The following is a 17,955-nucleotide window of genomic DNA, read 5'->3' on the forward strand; positions in this document are numbered from 1 at the left end:
TGGTTCATGGCTGGTTCATGGCTGTTCGGTTCATGGCTGTTTGGTTCACGGCTGTTTCATGGCTGTTTGGTTCATGGCTGGTTCATGGCTGTTTGGTTCGTGGCTGGTTCATGGCTGGTTGGTTCATGGCTGTTCGGTTCATGGCTGTTTGGTTCATGGCTGTTTGGTTCATGGCTGTTTGGTTCGTGGCTGTTTGGTTCGTGGCTGTTTGGTTCGTGGCTGTTTGGTTCGTGGCTGTTTGGTTCATGGCTGTTTCATGGCTGTTTCCCGGCACTCCGAGGGCGCTGTCGGGACCTGCCCGGCCTTCCCGGAGCTGGCGGTGCCGCCCCAGGCCATGGGAGGTGTCACAGTCTGGGCTTACCCCGAGCTGGAGGTCACGGGCCCTGCACAGCCCTGGGCACACACCCAGGGACACGGAGCTGCTGCAGGGCTGGAGCCCCTCTGGAGCCAGGCTGGGACACCTGGGGGTGCTCACCTGGACAGGAGAAGCTGCAGGGAGAGCTCAGAGCCCCTGGCAGGGCCTGAAGGGGCTCCAGGAGAGCTGGAGAGGGACTGGGGACAAGGATGGAGGGACAGCACACAGGGAATGGCTTCAAAGCAGGATTTGATGGGATTTTGGGAATTAGGAATTGTTCCCTGGGCTGGGATGGAATTCCCAGAGCAGCTGTGGCTGCCCCTGGATCCCTGGCAGTGCCCAAGGCCATGGCAGGGTGAGACTGGATGGGATTTGGGGTCCCTCCCAACCCAAACCATTCCATGATTGTGTCGTAGTCTGGGGAGGGAGAAATCTCTCTTTAGCTGCAGTGTGTCCATTTCTCACATGTTCCACTGAGTGCTGCAGTGAACATTAAATGCAGTGTCCATGTTACAGCCTCTGAATTGGGACTTGGCTCAGCTCCCTTTTGCCAGCCACAGGTTCTGATCACAAGATTTAAGAGCTCCTCTTCTCTTTTTTTGTTTCATATTTTCCAGGGGCCTGCTCAGCTGCAGGGTTGGGGAGTAAAGTCAGGTGTTCACCTTTCACTTCCTGCCCCCTCAAACACAAACTCCTTGGTGGGCAGAGCAGCGTTTTCAGAGAGGAGGATTTGAAACTCTGGTGGGCAAAGGTCTGTGACCTCCACATCCTGGCTCTTATAAACAGGACAGGCTTTGCTTCTTCGGGAGAGCACAGACAGACTTTTGGATAAAAATCATCCTGGCTGCTGCTGCTGCTGCTGCCTCTTGTGCCACGGGGTGCTGCACCTGCTCTGAGCACTCCTGCTGATCTCAGCGTCCCACAGTCCCAGAATCCCAGGATGGCTGAGGTTGGGAGGGACCACAGTGCTCACCTGGTGTCACCTCTGGGTCACAGGACTGTGGATATTCTGGGATATCCCCAGGGAGGAGACTCCAGCCCCTCTCTGCTCCCTGCCCAGGACAGAAGTTGTGCCTCCTGTGCAGGGGGAATTGCTGGGCTCAGCCCCTGGACAATGGGACAGTGATGGAGCAGAGCCTGGGAGTGCTCTGACCCTTCTGCACACGGGGACACACACACAGGGACAGACAGGGACACACAGACAGGGACAGACAGACAGGGACAGATGGAGACACCCAGGGACACGCAGGGCTGAGGGCTCCTCTCAGCTGGGGCTCCTCTCCAGGCTGAGCAGCCCCAGCTCCTTCAGCCTCTCCTGGGCAGAGATGCCCCAGGCCCCCAGGATTGCTGGTCCTGCAGGGGATCAGTGCGTGGCTGTCACTGTCACTGTCACTGTGTGAGGGACATTGCTGACCCTGCAGGGGATCAGTGCGTGGCTGTCACTGTCACTGTCACTGTGTGAGGGACATTGCTGACGCTGCAGGGGATCAGTGCATGGCTGTCACTGTCACTGTCACTGTGTCAGGGACATTGCTGACCCTGCAGGGGATCAGTGCATGGCTGTCACTGTCACTGTGTGAGGGACATTGCTGACCCTGCAGGGGATCAGTGCATGGCTGTCACTGTCACTGTCACTGTGTCAGGGACATTGCTGACCCTGCAGGGGATCAGTGCGTGGCTGTCACTGTCACTGTGTGAGGGACATTGCTGATCCTGCAGGGGATCAGTGCATGGCTGTCACTGTCACTGTGTGAGGGACATTGCTGATCCTGAGCCAGACCCATGTTGGCAGCATTGGTTACCTCCTGCCCCAGGCTGATAAGGAAATGTGATTATGGCATGTTCGTGTAACCACACATCAGAGTAACCACGGTGCCACGTAGACCATGAACCACAACTGCTCAACCAGCCTGGCACTGCTGGAAACATTTTATAACTTTATAACTCAATATTTACAGTTTATCTTCTGCTGCCTTTGAATACAACTTCCTCACTGGTGTTCCAGAAGAAAGGAGCAGCAGCCTGTGCTGCCCAGGCTGTGAGAAATGCTATCTGCAGAGCACAGGCAGCTAGGGGAGGACAAAGTGTGTCCCTGTGACCACTGATACCTGTCCCCAAACCCTCCTGTGACCATTGATATCTGTCCCCAAACCCTCCTGTGACCATTGATATCTGTCCCCAAACCCTCCTGTGATGGAGGAAACGAGGCCCTTTGGGCTCTGCTGGGTTTATTTCTGCTGGCTGACAGACAAAGGAGATGTAATTTGGTGGTTTCTTCTCATGTCAGCTCTGGACCAGGATGAAAGGGGCAAATAGAGCATTTCATCTTGTGTGAAAAGTGTAGGAACAGCAGTGCAGGAAGGAAGGAACCCAGGGAGCCAAAAGAGATCAGATCCATCTACCCCTTGCCAAGGGATTTTTTTAATATCCCCTTTCCCAGACAATATCACCTGTATCTTTTTTGTTGTTTTATTTTGTTTCAACATTAAATAACTTTCCTTATCTGTGTTTTATTGCAGTGCTGCTCTGACCTCCCTCATGGACACAGTGCAGGTGATTCATTCCCTGCCTTGTCATCACTGTGCCAGCACACCTCTTTCCCCAGAGCCCATAACTTTATTTTCATGGCAGAGTCTGCTCCCTGTGCTGTTCCTGCCTGTCCCCAGCCCTGCTCCCAGCCCTGCACAAGGCTCAGCAGTGCTGAGCACAGCGAGGATGATCTTTTGGGACAGGCACTGCAATGATTTGCCCAGGCAGGCTTGGGGTCACTGTGTCTGGAATTGTCCCCGAGGAGTCTGGATGTCCTTGGGGACAGGGCTTGGGGTGCTGCACTGGCTGATCCTGAAGGGCTCTTCCAGCCCTGGATGATTCTGGCATTAGGTTTGGAAGGACAGAAGTGTCCTGGGTGCCATTGACCAGGCTGAAAGAATGAGGAGAGCCTGGCATAAACCTCTTTTTACAGCCTGTGGTGCCTTCAAAGTGTGTAATTTTGAACACATCTCCAAGTTCCATTTTCATGGAGAATATTTAGAATCCCAGATTGGTTTGGCTTGGAGGGACCCCAGGTGCTCCAGCCCCAATGTCCACCCTGGCCTTGGGCACTGCCAGGGATCCAGGGGCAGCCACAGCAAATAGGGGAATTCCAGCCCAGGGAACAATTCCTAATTCCCAAAATCCCATCAAATCCTGCTTTGAAGCCAATCCCTGTGTGCTGTCCCTCCATCCTTGTCCCCAGTCCCTCTCCAGCTCTCCTGGAGCCCCTTCAGGCCCTGCCAGGGGCTCTGAGCTCTCCCTGCAGCTTCTCCTGTCCAGGCTGGAATTTCACAGTGATCAGGGAGTTCTGCTCTGGTCAGGGGACTTCCAGAGCCTGGTTTCACCCTTAGGTCAGCACAGCTGAAAATCCAAGCCACTGGAAATCCTGGTGTGATTTCCATTCCCTCTGTCACCACACTCACCCAGATTGGAAGACAAAGTTTCTGTCTGAGGAACTGCAACGTGATTTCAAAAACTGTCCCAGAAGCAGAGGAGCAGAGAGGAGGGAGTGGAAATTGGGGAGGAGATTCGAGTGACGTGGTGGCAGAGTTGGTGGAAAATGGAAGAACTGGAAGTTGTTATTGAGAGTCTTCAGTGCTTTCTGCAGGGGGGAATCCTGGGGCTGGTGAGGATTTCCTCTCTCAGGCTTCCCCAGGGGCATCTCCTCTCTCTTTGTGGTGCCATCATCGCTCCATGCCCTCAGGGTAATTTAATTCCATGCCTCTCAAGCAGTAATAGCTTGAGAGAATGCACAATGAACTGCAGGAACTCCAGCCCCTAAGGAAGAAATATTTCCAGTACATTGCCCACAGGTGGCCCAAAGCCTGTGGATTATTCACAGTTCTTCCTGTAAAGCAGCTCTTTGCAGCCCTCTTGTTCACAGCAGCACAATCTCAAGGGAAGGAGCCTTGCTCTGCACCCCACTTATTCAATAATAATTTTCTAAGATGATGCATCCTAGAAAATGACATTTTGCCAGGTGATAATGGCCCTTTCCCAATCTGCCTCAGGGAAAAAAAAAAAAAAAGAAAAGCATGGACTTACAAGCCCAAGTGTTTCTGGTTAAGAATCAATCTAAAAGCTTTTTTAGAGCTTGGGCTGGGTATTTCTGAAAGCCTCTCTGGACTCGTTCTGGGTTGGGGCTCAGGACCTCCAAGACCCCAAAGTTCCCAACAGGGAGAGATAAAAATGTGGAGCTGGGGGATCACTGTGTCCCGGACCCTTTGGGTGGTCCTGGCCTCTGGCTTCTCTTTCTCCCTCCCCTGACTGGAATTCCCTGAACTGTTCCTTTGTCTTCCCTCATTGCTCTCTTCTGGAATCTGTTTTGCTGACCACAAGCTCAGACCCTTCTCCTTCAGTTTCCCCCACTTCCCTATTCCTTAATCATTCCACTTTTCTTTGCATTTCAGGTCTGAAATCTTTTCCCAAGCACTCCCAGGCCTTCCAAGGGCTCTGTTTTCCTCCTGGCTTTGCCAGAACGCACCATAGCAGAGTGAGCAGCCTCCAGCATCCCTCTGTGCTTTCAGTTTACATCAGCCCGTGGTTAAAGTTCACCTCGTGTATTGATTTATTGTCATCGTAGTGTCCACGAGCTCAGCTCGAGATGAACTCTCCTCTGAATTGCTGCTTCTCTCTAAATTATTGCTCCTCTTCTCAATTATTTCTTCCCTGGGAGGTCCCAGGCTGCTGGGGGACAGCAGAGGCTGCCCCTTGTCCCCAGGCGTGGCTCACGTTGTGACTCTGCCTGAGGCCTCTCACCTACAAAGGCTTTCCTGGGTGTGGGGCAGGAAGATTTCTGAAGGAAAACAAAGCCTGAAAAAAGCCCCACATCTGAGTTGATTTTAGCAGCTCCTAAATCCTGGAAGTGTCCAAGGCTGTGGGGCAGGGACACCTCCCACTGTCCCGGGCTGCTCCAGCCCCAGTGTCCCGACGTGGGGCAGCCACAGCTGCTCTGGGCACCCTGTGCCAGGATGTCCTTGCACACATTTTTCCTGCTTCCATGGAAACTCCCAGTGTCCCTGAGCAGCCAAAGTTGGAATTTCTATTCTCCCCAGGTTTCCCTCAGCAGTGAGCCTGTCCTGCAGTGCACAGACCTTACCTGTCCTCGGCAGAGCCTTGGGCTGGGGATGGCACAAGGTCGGGCAGACAGGAACTCACTGCCCTGTGCACAGCAGCACTGAGGGAAAGGCAATTCCAGCCCCTCCTCAGCTTCATGGGCATTTTGTCACTCTGAAAGCCAAAATAAAAGGTGAAAAAAAGGGGGGGAAGAAAATACAGAAAGAAGCTGATGCTGTGGGAGGAGGGACAGGGAACACACAGGGAGCTGGACTTGTTCCTTGGAGATCCTGATCCAGGAGCAGCATTCCCTGAGCAGCCTTGGGGAGAGGTGGAGAAAAGCACCAATGGAACAAAATACCTTGGAAAAAATCAATTCAATAAATTCCACATTCCCCATGAAAGCAGAATTTGACCAAAATTAAAAAGTGTAGCAAAACCAGGTAAAGATTCCATAGAATCCCCAAATCCCCGGGACTGGCAAAGCCCTCCCAGCCCCTGCAGTCCCAGCTGTGCCCCATGGCCACCTTGGCACCCTGAGTGCCACCTCCAGGTGCCACCTGCAGGGATGGGCACTCCAAAGCTCCCTGGGCAGCCCCTGCCAAGGCCTGAGCTCCCTTTCCATGGGGAAATTCCTGCTGCTGTCCAAGCTGAGCCTGCCCTGGCCCAGCCTGAGGCCGTTCCCTCTCCTCCTGTCCTTGTTCCCCTTCCCTGCCCCTCCTGGCAGGGACTTGGGGACACTGGGAAGTTCCCTCCTAAGCATCCTCTGAGGGGAGCTGGGAGATGAAAACTGATGGAATCAATTCCTGTTTTCTTCCTGCAACCACTCCCCAAAAGGAGATATTTACACATTTATTTATTTGTTTACATATTTACCCCCAAACCCGTGCAATTCCCACACCAAGCTGAGACACAGCTTCACTCCTGGAAGGTTCTTTTGGTGACAAAATTTAATTTCTCACTCTCACTTGGGTGCAGTAACACACAAACACAGTTAATGCCCCGTGCAAAGTCCCACTCCTGCCCCAGTGCAGCCTTTCCCCACCTGTGCAGGTGAGGCTGGATCTGGAGCAGGGAGTCACAGCTCCCTGGGTTTTTAAAATTCAGAACACACATCAGTAGATAATTAAAAAGAACCCGATTTAACTCCCATTTCAGCTGCCAAGTTTCCCACAGACATCATTTCATCCCACCCTAAAAACTTCACAACTTTCAATCAGGGAAGAATAAATTCCATAGAAATATGATGCCAGTGGGGACATCCTTAAAAACACATTATTTCTCATTAGAAAAAAATAAATCAGGTCTTTCCTTACAAAATACCGTTTTCTTTTATAAACGTTTTGATTCGTTTTTGCAATAAATAGTTCATCAAAGTTAAATTAATTAGTGTTATATAAAAATAGGACATTTGCTTTTTAAGGTCAAAATCAGTGCCAGAGTTGCTACAACTCCTCAGGGAGCCCCAACCAACACTGGCCAAAGCTATGGATCATTTCATTCCTCATTTACAACCAAGTTCCTTGTACTTAAAAAAAAGAAAATTATTCTGTCCAAAGTGTGTGGGCACGTGTTTGTCTGTGGGTTTTTCCTGCTGGAGAAGGCAGAAATGGATAAACCCAGAAGTGCAGTGGCTTCCTTTCCCAAGGAAGGACGAGGAGGATGTTCAGGCTTTTCCCGAGGCTGCTCCCACTCCTGAGCTGGGCTCTCCTTGTGCAGAGTCCTCAGGGTGCTCTGGGGCCCCGCTGGGCTCTTCCCCACTCCCTTCCCCGAGGCTTTGGGATTCCTGGGAAATCACTGTCAGCCTGTCATAAACCAGGAGCTCTTCTTGAGGAAGTGCAGGGAAAGGCTGGGAAGCACTGGGAGGTTTGCTCAGAAACTGGGAAAGAAAGAGGAAGGGAGGATTAGGTCTCTCCAGCTGTTCCATCCTGTCTGCTCACAAATACAAATTTATTAAACAACACTGGGATTGTTTTGCACACATCAAGTGGCTTTCTCAGGCCTTCCACGTCCCACAGTGTCACATCCTCCCTAATATCCTGTTCCAGGCTTGGGAGCAAGATGGAAATGCCTTTCAAGAATAACCCCAGGATTCAGAGCCTTGTTTGGAACAGAAACTTGAAAAAAATCAAACCATTTCGATTGGGAACAAACATTAAATGGTAACTGGGTGTAGGGGAAAGAGTTCACAGAGAGATTTGTAAAACCCCTCCCCTCTGGCAGTGGGAGCCATTCCGTGTGTGCTGTCCCTCCATCCTTTGTCCCTCCCCAGCTCTCCTGGAGCCCCTTCAGGCCCTGCAAGGCCACCCTGAGCAATCCCAGCCTCTTTTCCCAGAGCTGCTTCACCCCTCTGCTCATCCTGGTGCCCTCAGATGAAACAATTCTCAACTGAATTTGGAATAAGAAAGCAGCTGCTGTGTCAGGAGTGCTGTGCACTGCAGACACAAAAATCTGCACAAACATCTTCACTGTCACACCCTTCTCTACCAAACTGGGATTGGGAATTGTTCCCTGGCAGGGTGGGCAGGGCTGGCACAGGGTGCCCAGAGCAGCTGTGGCTGCCCCTGGATCCCTGGCAGTGCCCAAGGCCACGTTGGACATTGGGACAGTGGGAGGTGTCCCTGCCATGGCAGGGGTGGCTCTGGGGGGGATTTGAGGTCCCTCCCATCCCAAACCAGTTGGGATTCTGGGATTCCATGACACTCCTGGTGCTGAGCAGGAGTTCAACCAAGGTCAGCTGCAAACCTGGGGGTGCTGAGCTCCAATGAGTCCAAATGAAATCCCCAGAGGAACTCAGGAGAGCACAGGTTGGTACAGAGGATTTTGTACACCCTTGTTTCTGGGAAGGGATTCTGCTGCAGCCTCTTTGTCTCCTGGGTGTGTGACAGGGGCACTCAGCAATGGCTGCTGTCATTGCTCTCCCTGCAGCTGGAATTTTCAGATTCCCACAATGGTTTGGGCTGGATGGTCTCCAAAGCTCATCCCATGCTGCCCCTGCCATGGCCAGGGACACCTTCCAGGTTCAGCTCACCTAGTCCAGCCTCCTGCCTCAGACACTTGTCTGAAGTTAATTACACCTATTAATTACACTCGTGATCAGGAGAAAAAAGGAGCTGGTTTAAGTCTAAAAGGAGGCAGGAGAGACAGAGATTTCTGTTGCTCACTGGCTAAATGAGGAACTGAAGTTGACAGCTGGTGCTCTCTCACTTCAAAATCAACAAAGCCATCCTGTTTCTGAGCCATAAAAAGCTGGTGATTACAAATGACAGACTACTGACCATCAGGTGCCAGTGAAAGGAAGCAAATTAAAAGAAGCTCTAAATGTTTTGGCACTGAGAGCCTTGAAAAAACAAGTGGCTCTGCTGGAAAAGCTGATTTTCACGTGTTAGGCAGAAAACAAACCTCTTTCAAGTGTTGTGGGAAAATGTAGGAAGGGTAGAAAACGTGTTTGGTGAGTCTGTACAGATAAAAATTGCAGAAGAAACAAACGGTGACAGCTGTGAGCACGACCAGCATGGATCCCACCAGAACAGTCACAATTATCCACACAGGGGTTACCCCTGCAAGAGACAAGGAAAAAAAGAAACAATTAAAACTTTTTCTGTTTTCTTTTTTCCTCTGCTGGAGTCAGGATTAAAAGCTCAAGAGATGAAGTTTTAGTAATTCTTCTCTACATTACAGTGAGCTCTTCAGCACTGCTAAAAGTGAGAAAGTGGAGCTGGATCTTGCTCTTTACAAGGTATTTTAAAGGCAAACAGTCCAATGATTAGCCAGTATCTGTATTATTTATACTTTTGACCCAATGACCAAACACCTGTGACCCACAGTGCAGGATTTTCTATCCAATTAAAAAATACCACCTAAAACCAAGAAGGAACAAGAAGGAAGAAGAAGCCAATGCCCAAACCCCCCTCTTGTCCCATCCCTGTGACTGTATTATAAAAACCCCAAATCCCAAACCCTTCCCCATGTGCAATCACACACTTCTATTGAACTCCACAGCCCTGATTTTAACTCCATCACTCAAATTTGGAACCTTCTCCAAGGGCTCAGCTCCAAAGCAGTGTTCTGCAGGGGGGCAGTGCCAGAAAGCTCAGAAAGCTCAGAAATCTCAGGCTTCAGGGTTCCACCAAAACCTCTCATTATTAATTTCTGAGTCATTATTTTCAAATTATCACTTTCTCTATGGAACCTCCCACCCCTGGCAGTGCCCAAGGCCAGGCTGGACACTGGGACAGTGGGAGGTGTCCCTGCCATGGCAGGGCTGGCTCTGGGTGGGCTCTGAGGTCCCTCCCAGCCATCCCAGTGTGTGGTTGCAGGATTCCCAGTTGCCCATGTTACCATTGTGGGTTGTCTGCTCACAGAGCTCCCTGCTCAGCTGCCCTGTCTTGTTCAGCTCAGGAATCACAGCCTGCACTTGGACACAATAAACTGTCCATGGCTCCAGCTGGGACAGGATCTCAGAGCTGTGCTGGGTGTCCACCTGAGCTACCTGAAATCAGAGACAAACAGAGAAAACCAAAGTGTGTGACATCAGTGACTCAGCTAAGGAATAACCAAGGCACTACAATGACAGCTGTACTCTGAGCCCATCCACACCACTAACGAAGTTTTAGCCTAATGAGAGCTGATAAATGAGATCTGGTGGCAGCCAGAAATTGTCACCCAGCCAAATGAGATCAGCTAGGAGCACAGCTCCACACAAACACCAATTAACTGGAGAGGGAGCAAGGGGGATGCAGGAACAGCACAAGGGGGAAAGGCCTCAGGTTGTGCCAGGGAAGTTTTAGGTTGGACATCAGGAAAAATTTCTTCACTGAAAAAGCTGTCGAGGCCTGGAATAGGCTGCAGTCCTCACCCCTGGACTAAAAGTGCTAAAAAACGTGCAGATGTGGCACTTGGGGACATGGCTAGTGGTGAACACGGGGGCCTGGGTTATTGGATGATCACAGAGGGCTTTTCCAGCCTTCCCAACTCTGTGATTCTGTGATCTAGACAAAACCAAAAAAAAAGGAAGGAAGATGTTTCTGGGAGCTGTGAGGTGGCAGAGCAGATGAATTTGCTGCTCAGGTTTGTTGTGTCCCTGTACCTGCAGAGCCAGGTTTCCATCCTGAGCCCCCAGCTCACCCACAGGCTGGGAGGTTCCCCAGTCTCTGCCTGCTCCCTCTTGGATCCCCAGGGAATGGCCCAGATTGCAGCTGCAAGCACAGACCCAAACTGCAGCTCTGCTCCTCTGCTGAATCCAGTGCAGGAACCCCTGCATTCCTCAGGAGTGTGGGAATGGAGACCCAGGCTGCTGTGAGGGAAATGATGGAAAAATTCCTCCTTTTCTGGAACTGAATGGCAAAGCAGTGTGCAGGTAACAAATCTAAATCTGAATGACACAAATCTCAATCTGAACTCCACATGGTAGAGTCCCATTATATAAAATTGCACTGATGTACAAAGCTCTCATTAAATGTGTCTGGGCTCTGCTGGCCAGGGGTTTGTTGCTTACCTGAAATAGAGGCCACAATGCTGTAATTAATACATAATTAATGATCTTTCTCCATGCACTGTGTATGGAGGAGCATAACTGCCTGTGGATGAGGCTGCCTCTGAGAGGGAAAAAGGGAACTGCAGAGCTCCAGGTGACCACAGTGAATAAAAACCTTACCCATTCTTAGATATTTTGGGGGTAAAAAGTCCCATTAAGAGAGAAAAAACACAGAGTTATTGATAACTATGGGAAAACTCTGTCCATGCTGATATTTAACTACACATGAATGACACAGCTCCTGCCTTTGCTCTGAGTCCCAGTTGTAGTGACCACACTTGATTAATTGTAATTAGTAGAGATTCATTTTTACTCTTAGAATCACAGAATCCCGGACTGGGTTGGGTTGGGAGGGACCTCAAATCCCACCCAGTGCCACCCCTGCCATGGCAGGGACACCTCCCACTGTCCCAATGTCCAAGCTGGCCTTGGGCACTGCCAGGGATCCAGGGGCAGCCACAGCTGCTCTGGGAATTCCATCCCAGCCCAGGGAACAATTCCTAATTCCCAAAATCCCATCAAATCCTGCTTTGAAGCCATTCCCTGGGTGCTGTCCCTCCATCCTTGTCCCCAGTCCCTCTCCAGCTCTCCTGAAGCCCCTTCAGGCCCTGCCAGGGGCTCTGAGCTCTCCCTGCAGCTTCTCCTGTCCAGGTGAGCACCCCCAGGTGTCCCAGCCTGGCTCCAGAGCTCTGCCATCCGTGCCAGACCCTCCAGGAGCTCCCAGGACTTTCCCAGGCTGGTGTTTCCCAGGAGAAGCAGAGAAGGAGGTCAGGGTGTCCCCATACCTGGGAAGCAGAGTCCAGCCCTGTGTCTGTGCTGCCTTTTCTCCAGTAGAGGATCCTGTACTTCCAGGAGCCATAGAATTGCTTCAGGGGCCACCTGTCCTGCCTGCCCTCGGCCAAGGGCCCCCAGAAATCCACGTGCAGGGCCCCGGACTCCGACTTCAGCCTCACCTCAGGGGGGCCGATGGTGGCTGCACACAGGGACAGGAGAGCACAGGAGGGAATTCAGCTCCAGCTGCCTCAGCTGCACATTTTTACCCAGCCCAGAAGTCACCTTGTAAATAATGTATAACAAGAAAGTGATTTCTTGTCCTGGATCAGGTATAAGTCTGGATAAATCCATCCTTTCCTCACAGAGCTGCTCTGCAATGATTTCATTTTTGCAGTTAAACATCAGGTACCAGTGCAGGCTCCATTCCCACACCCTCTGAACCAACTCAGTTCCCTTCTGCCAGCTGTGGTGACTCCAGGAGAGGAAGGACCATTTCCATGGCTATCACTCACTTCTCCTTCTGGGCCAAACTGCCACAGCATCTGTCTGGCTCGAGCAGACACCCTAGAAAAGTGTTTTATTGGGGGGTTTTCATTATGATCAGCTTGAAAAATGAAAACATTTAAATTATTTCTGCCTTCTGCAATCAAGATTTCTTGGCAGAAAATTAATCTTTCCCTGCGAGAGTGGGGTTTTCTTGAAGTAAGAAAAAATAAAAATTAATTTTTTTTTTTGGTCTGGCAAAGCAACGAAAAAGGAAGTAACCGAATTTATTTAGATATACAGGAAGTCTGTCTCTTTGAAGACAACTTCTCCTCGGCTGGAAAAATAGAAACGTGCCTTATTTTAAGAGAAAATAATGCATTATTTGAAAAATCTCCGAGGAGGAGGAGGAGATTACCAATACCAGACCAGTGAACCTGCTCTGCTTTGTACCAGCGTTACAAGGAAGATTTTCAGTGCCATGACCCACAGAACACGGGGAAGATTTTCAGTGCCATGACCCACAGAACACGGGGAAGATTTTCAGTGCCATGACCCACAGAACACGGGGAAGATTTTCAGTGCCATGAGCCACAGAACACGGGGAAGATTTTCAGTGCCATGAGCCACAGAAGATGTGCAGGCTGCAGCTGGCAGCCGTGCCCGAGGAGCAGGGGAGGGATTTTTTTTTGGGAAGAACGGGGCAGGGCTCACTGTTGTCCATGGGTCTGAAGCGGAGGCTGATCCAGGCCGAGCTCAGCGGCCCCGCCTGTGCCCGCAGCTGCACGATGTAATCCCCGTAGGCCGAGAGCGAGGACAGCTCACAGCGGGGCAGCCCCAGCGCGGTCCCCAGAGGTTTGTAGGTGTCCCCACTCAGGTACGTGCTGCGGGGAACAACAGGAGCAGTGTCAGCATCGGTGACCGTGCCAGGCTCGTGGCCCTTGGCCAGCCTGTGAGATGCTGTTTGGTGTTTGCACTCAGGGGTTTGTTAGTTCTTATCCACATTACACTGAGCTCCACAGCATTTCGAGCTAAAAAGGCCAAAAATGGAGCTCTGGCTGTCTCTACAAGGGTAGAGTGTCCAGTTAAGAAATGCCACCTGAATTATTTTTACTTTTAATCCAATAACCAACCACCTGTGGCTCACAATGCAGGATTTTCCACCCAATCACACAAAATCACCCACACCCACGAAGAGGAAGGTGAAGAAAAAAAGACAAATCTCTGCCCTAAAACCCCCATCTTGCTTTATATTTATCACTATATTCTAAACCCTTAAACTCTAAATTTCCCACCATGTGCTATCACACACTTCTATTCAAACCACACCCCATGATCCCAGTTCTATCATTAATTCTGGAAGCTTCTCCAGCCTCAGGGGGAAATGCAGAGTTCTGCTGGGGGTCAGTGCCTGGCAGCACAGAAAATTCAGAATTCTCAGTTTCCAGGGTTCCAACAGGTAATCAGAGCTGGCTAAATGGCTTTAAGGCATTTAAAGCTGGTAATACAAGCAGCTGGCATTTAATAATTTGGTGAATAACAACGGGTATAATTTCAACGTTTTAGTGGCTAAAGCCTCATATAATGTTACAGCCTGGTTTTATAAAGATTTACAGACTTTGTGTTTAATAGGTTAGTACTTTTTTATGCCACTCAATTCATTGGTTAGAAGGTGATTGTGTGTGTATGTGTTAAAACTCTCTCCTTAGGAGGTGCTTACATATTTTTTATGGATTCTCTTGGGATAGACTTTTATTTTTTATAGGTGAAACTTGTTCTTCTAAGAACAGATTGCTATGTAAATGGATTTTCATTCCTGTGATTTCTTTTAATGGGAACTTAACATGCTTGCAGTTAATTTAGTTAATTTAATCAGTTATTTTAGCTGAGCCTGATTTTATAAGGCCTGTCTTTGATAAGGTTTTACCTGCATGCAACATTAGCACTCATAATGTATCCAGTGTGTGTAAGACTCACATTAAGTATTTTATACCCATCTATAAATCCATGATAAACACAGGCATTAAAATGCTAATTCTGTAAAAAATGCCCTTTTTTGTGGCAGGGTCACAGCACTGCATTCAGAGGCAGGAGCTCAGAGAAGCCAGCACTCACTGAGCCAGTGCCACTGCAGGGCACTGCTGCCCACTGGGACTTTGCTTGGAGCTGTCTCCAGGATCTGCACTCAGGAAAGGGCAGAGAAAACAGGGCTGGGAAGTGAGCAGGGCCTGCTTATGGAATAGAGCCACACAGGGTTTGGGTTGGGAAGGACCTTAAATCCCACCCAGAGCCACCCCTGCCATGGCAGGGACACCTCCCACTGTCCCAGGCTGCTCCCAGCCCCATCCAACCTGGCCTTGATCAATATTTAATATATTTAATTCTAATTAATATTTAATATATTTGAGTCTTTCTGCTTTGCATCAAAAGCCTGCCCAGAAATGATCAAGGGACCATGGCTACAGAACCCAGAAAAATCTTCTCTCAGCTAAGCCTGAAGAGAAGGCTCTGGGCAAGGCTTAGAGCTCCTTCCAGTGCCTGGAGGGGCTCAGAGAGAACAGGAGGAGTTTTAGATGGGCAGAGAGGGACAGGACACAGGGAATGCAGGGACAGCACCCAGGGAATGCAGGGACAGCACCCAGGGAATGGCTCCCACTGCCAGAGGGCAGGGCTGGATGGGATCTTGGGAATTAGGAATTGTTCCCTGGGAGGGTTTGGGATGGAATTCCCAGAGCAGCTGTGGCTGCCCCTGGATCCCTGGAATGTTCAGGTCCAGGTTGGACATTGGGACAGTGGGAGGTGTCCCTGCCATGGCAGGGGTTGGATGGGATAAGATCAGTGGGATGGGATGGGATCAATGGGATGGGATCAGTGGGATGGGAGATGAGGGAAAGGCAAACCCTCAGCACAAACAGTTCTCTTCAGTTTCAGGTAAGATTCCCCGGAGAGGAAAACCACACCCACAGCCAAGAACATCCAGTGCCAGAATGTGTTTGTGGCTCCAAAATAAACAGGACAAAGCTGCCTGGGGTGTGAATGGCCAGAAAATGGCTCTGGCCCGCCCTCAGCTCCTGAGAGCTCTCACAAGCTGAAACAAAGGGACAGCTCCTGGCACACAAACCCCAACTAACAGAGCTGTGAGATGTGAATTCAAGGCAGCCCAGCCCCAGCCCCACCTCTTGTACTGGACAGTGTAGGTGATGTTCCCTCCGGGGAACATTGGTGGATCCCACTGCAGGGTGCTGTGAAGATTGACTGAAGTGATTCTTGCATTTCGGGGCTCTGGGATCATTCCAGAAACTGTGGAAGGAATCAGAACAAACATTTCGGTGTCTGCTCCAGCACTTCCCACTCATCCAAAATTTAAATGCAGCCTCTGCCTTGCCTTAGGTGCTTATTTAAAACCAGAGCCCAATTAAACTAATTTCAATCCTGATGCCTCTCCTACCTTCTTATGCAACAAAACAAATTACTGGCCCCAGTGACTTCCAGTAAGTCCTTGTGACACCAACATTTCTTGTGCATGACTGAGCCGGTGCTGCCCAGGACTCAGGGCATGAACTCTCCCTGAGATTGTCAAACCCTAATTTTCCTAAGCAGTGCTCCAGCAGCACTGTGGGAATAACAAGGGCGTGAGGATTGACAGAGATAAACCAGAAGCACCTCTGAAAGTAAGAGAGCTATTACATATAATTAAATATAATTAAGTTATCATGAATCAGCATTATTTACAAGTAACAAAACCTCAGTTGTTCTCCTTTCTTGAAACTGAATGAAAGAAACACTAAAGTAGTGTAAAGAATCAACAAAAAGTCCATTACTGTTATGATTTAATTATTCTTACATAATTGTAGGTATTGAGACCAAAATAGCAGAGATTCCAGCCCATTCCTGCAGCACAAATGAGCAATGCAAACAAACGCTGTCAGAACAATGGCACAGGAGTCACACCTGCTGGCAGGTGCTCTAAGATAAATAACACCTTTTCCATGTCTGCAGTTCACAGAATCACCAGGGCTGGAACAGACCTTCAAGGCCACCCCGAGTCACCCCAGCACCCCCAGAATCACCCCAGAGCCGTGTCCCCAGCTGATGCAGAAATGAATGAAATTCGTGTGTCAGTCACCCCCCCCCAGCCCCCAGCAGGCGAGAGTTTGAAATCTGAACCAGGCTTAAACAAAACCTATTTCAGACACTGGTCCTACAGCCTTATCCTTGCACCCAACAAATAAATCAAACGCTGCACATTACAAATACAGAAGTTCAAATCACACACTGGTTTGGGCTGGGAGGGACCCCAAATCCCCCCCAGAGCCACCCCTGCCATGGCAGGGACACCTCCCACTGTCCCAATGTCCAACCTGGCCTTGGGCACTGTCAGGGATCCAGGGGCAGCCACAGCTGCTCTGGGCACCCTGTGCCAGCCCTGCCCACCCTGCCAGGGAACAATTCCTGATTCCCAAGATCCCTCTGGCAGTGGGAGCCATTCCCTGTGTCCTGGCGTTCCAGGCCTTGTCCAAAGTCCCTCTCGGTTCTCTTGGAGCGCTGCCTGTGCTTTGAGGATGAGGTGTGAGGTCGGCATGCAAATTTCCAAAGAAAAGCACATTTCCTGGAAAGGCTCACTACCCTCACCGTCCTTCCTACCTGAGAAGCCTCCAGGTAAAATGCTCCACTGTGGTGCCAAAGAGATGAGGAAATACTTCTGGGCTTTCAGGTTTGTGCAAAGCCCTCCCAGCCCCTGCAGTCCCAGCTGTGCCCCATGGCCACCTTGGCACCCTGAGTGCCACCTCCAGGTGCCACCTGCAGGGATGGGCACTCCAAAGCTCCCTGGGCAGCCCCTGCCAAGGCCTGAGCTCCCTTTCCATGGGGAAATTCCTGCTGCTGTCCAAGCTGAGCCTGCCCTGGCCCAGCTGAGCCTCCTCCTGTCCCTGTTCCCTGGAGCAGAGCCTGTTTACCCCGACTGTCCCCTCTCTAGACAGCGACACAGAGCTCTCAGGGCGCGGCTTCTCCCCCACGCCCGTCTTTCCTCACCGGGAAATGTCCCGATCCCGGCAGTACCATCCCCATTTCCCACCCACACCGAGCCCCGGGGCAGTAACACCGGCGGGCGGCGGGACCCCGGCACCGCCAGCCAAGCCCCCCGAGGAGCCCGGCCGGGCTGGCCCCGCTGGCCCCTCAGGGCACTCCCGCCCGGCTGCTCAGAGCCGCGGAGGAGCCGCGCGGAGGCTCCGCCGCCCCAGGTGCCTCTCGCTGCCGCTCCCTGTGAGGGCACCGCGACTGCCGGCCCGCTCCGGCCATGGCTCCGTCCCTCCCCGGCGGACTCACCGCACAGCAGGAGCCCGCTGCAGAGCAGGAGCCCGCCGCACAGCTCGGCGGCCATGGCGGCTCCCTCAGCAGCGGCGCGGCGGCCGCACCATGGCTGTGGGAGCGGGGCCGCCCCGGCACCCCGAACCTTCCGCTTCCCGCCGGGGCGGGGCGGCAGAGCAGGAGCCCGGCGAGCTCCAACCCTTCCGCAGCCCGGTACCCCAAAACCTTCCCCTGCCCAGGCCGGCCGGGCTGCGGGCACAGCTCCCCCTCACACAGCGCGTTTCTTCTCCCCCTCACACACCGGGGTTATTCCCCCTCACACACCGGGGTTATTCCCCCTCACACACCGCGTTTCTTCTCCCCCTCACACACCGGGGTTATTCCCCCTCACACACCGGGGTTATTCTCCCCC

At 51.3% G+C, this 17,955-nt stretch overlaps 1 protein-coding gene across 3 annotated transcripts; it reads right to left on the reverse strand.

Moving 5' to 3' along the window:
• Positions 1–6,282: 6,282 nt before the first annotated feature.
• On the reverse strand, positions 6,283–17,718 carry IL10RB (interleukin 10 receptor subunit beta). 3 transcript variants are annotated; one of them, XM_088160552.1, is made up of 7 exons: positions 17,562–17,718; positions 15,413–15,536; positions 12,951–13,120; positions 11,765–11,952; positions 9,806–9,935; positions 8,846–9,003; positions 6,283–7,322 (listed from the first exon to the last, which is right to left on the reverse strand). In XM_088160552.1, exons 1-7 carry the CDS (start codon positions 17,614–17,616, stop codon positions 7,110–7,112), a joined length of 1,038 nt encoding a protein of 345 aa, XP_088016678.1. In that variant the 5' UTR covers positions 17,617–17,718; the 3' UTR covers positions 6,283–7,109. The 3 variants fall into 3 exon arrangements, with proteins under 3 accessions (XP_088016678.1, XP_088016677.1, XP_088016679.1); XM_088160551.1 differs by having other exon boundaries at positions 9,785–9,935; positions 17,562–17,717; XM_088160553.1 differs by lacking the exons at positions 11,765–11,952; positions 12,951–13,120; positions 17,562–17,718 and adding an exon at positions 16,881–17,116 and having other exon boundaries at positions 9,785–9,935.
• Positions 17,719–17,955: the final 237 nt, after the last annotated feature.

The sequence above is a fragment of the Sturnus vulgaris genome, chromosome 2 (assembly GCF_052056855.1).
Source record: "Sturnus vulgaris isolate bStuVul1 chromosome 2, bStuVul1.hap1, whole genome shotgun sequence".
NCBI lineage: Eukaryota > Metazoa > Chordata > Aves > Passeriformes > Sturnidae > Sturnus > Sturnus vulgaris.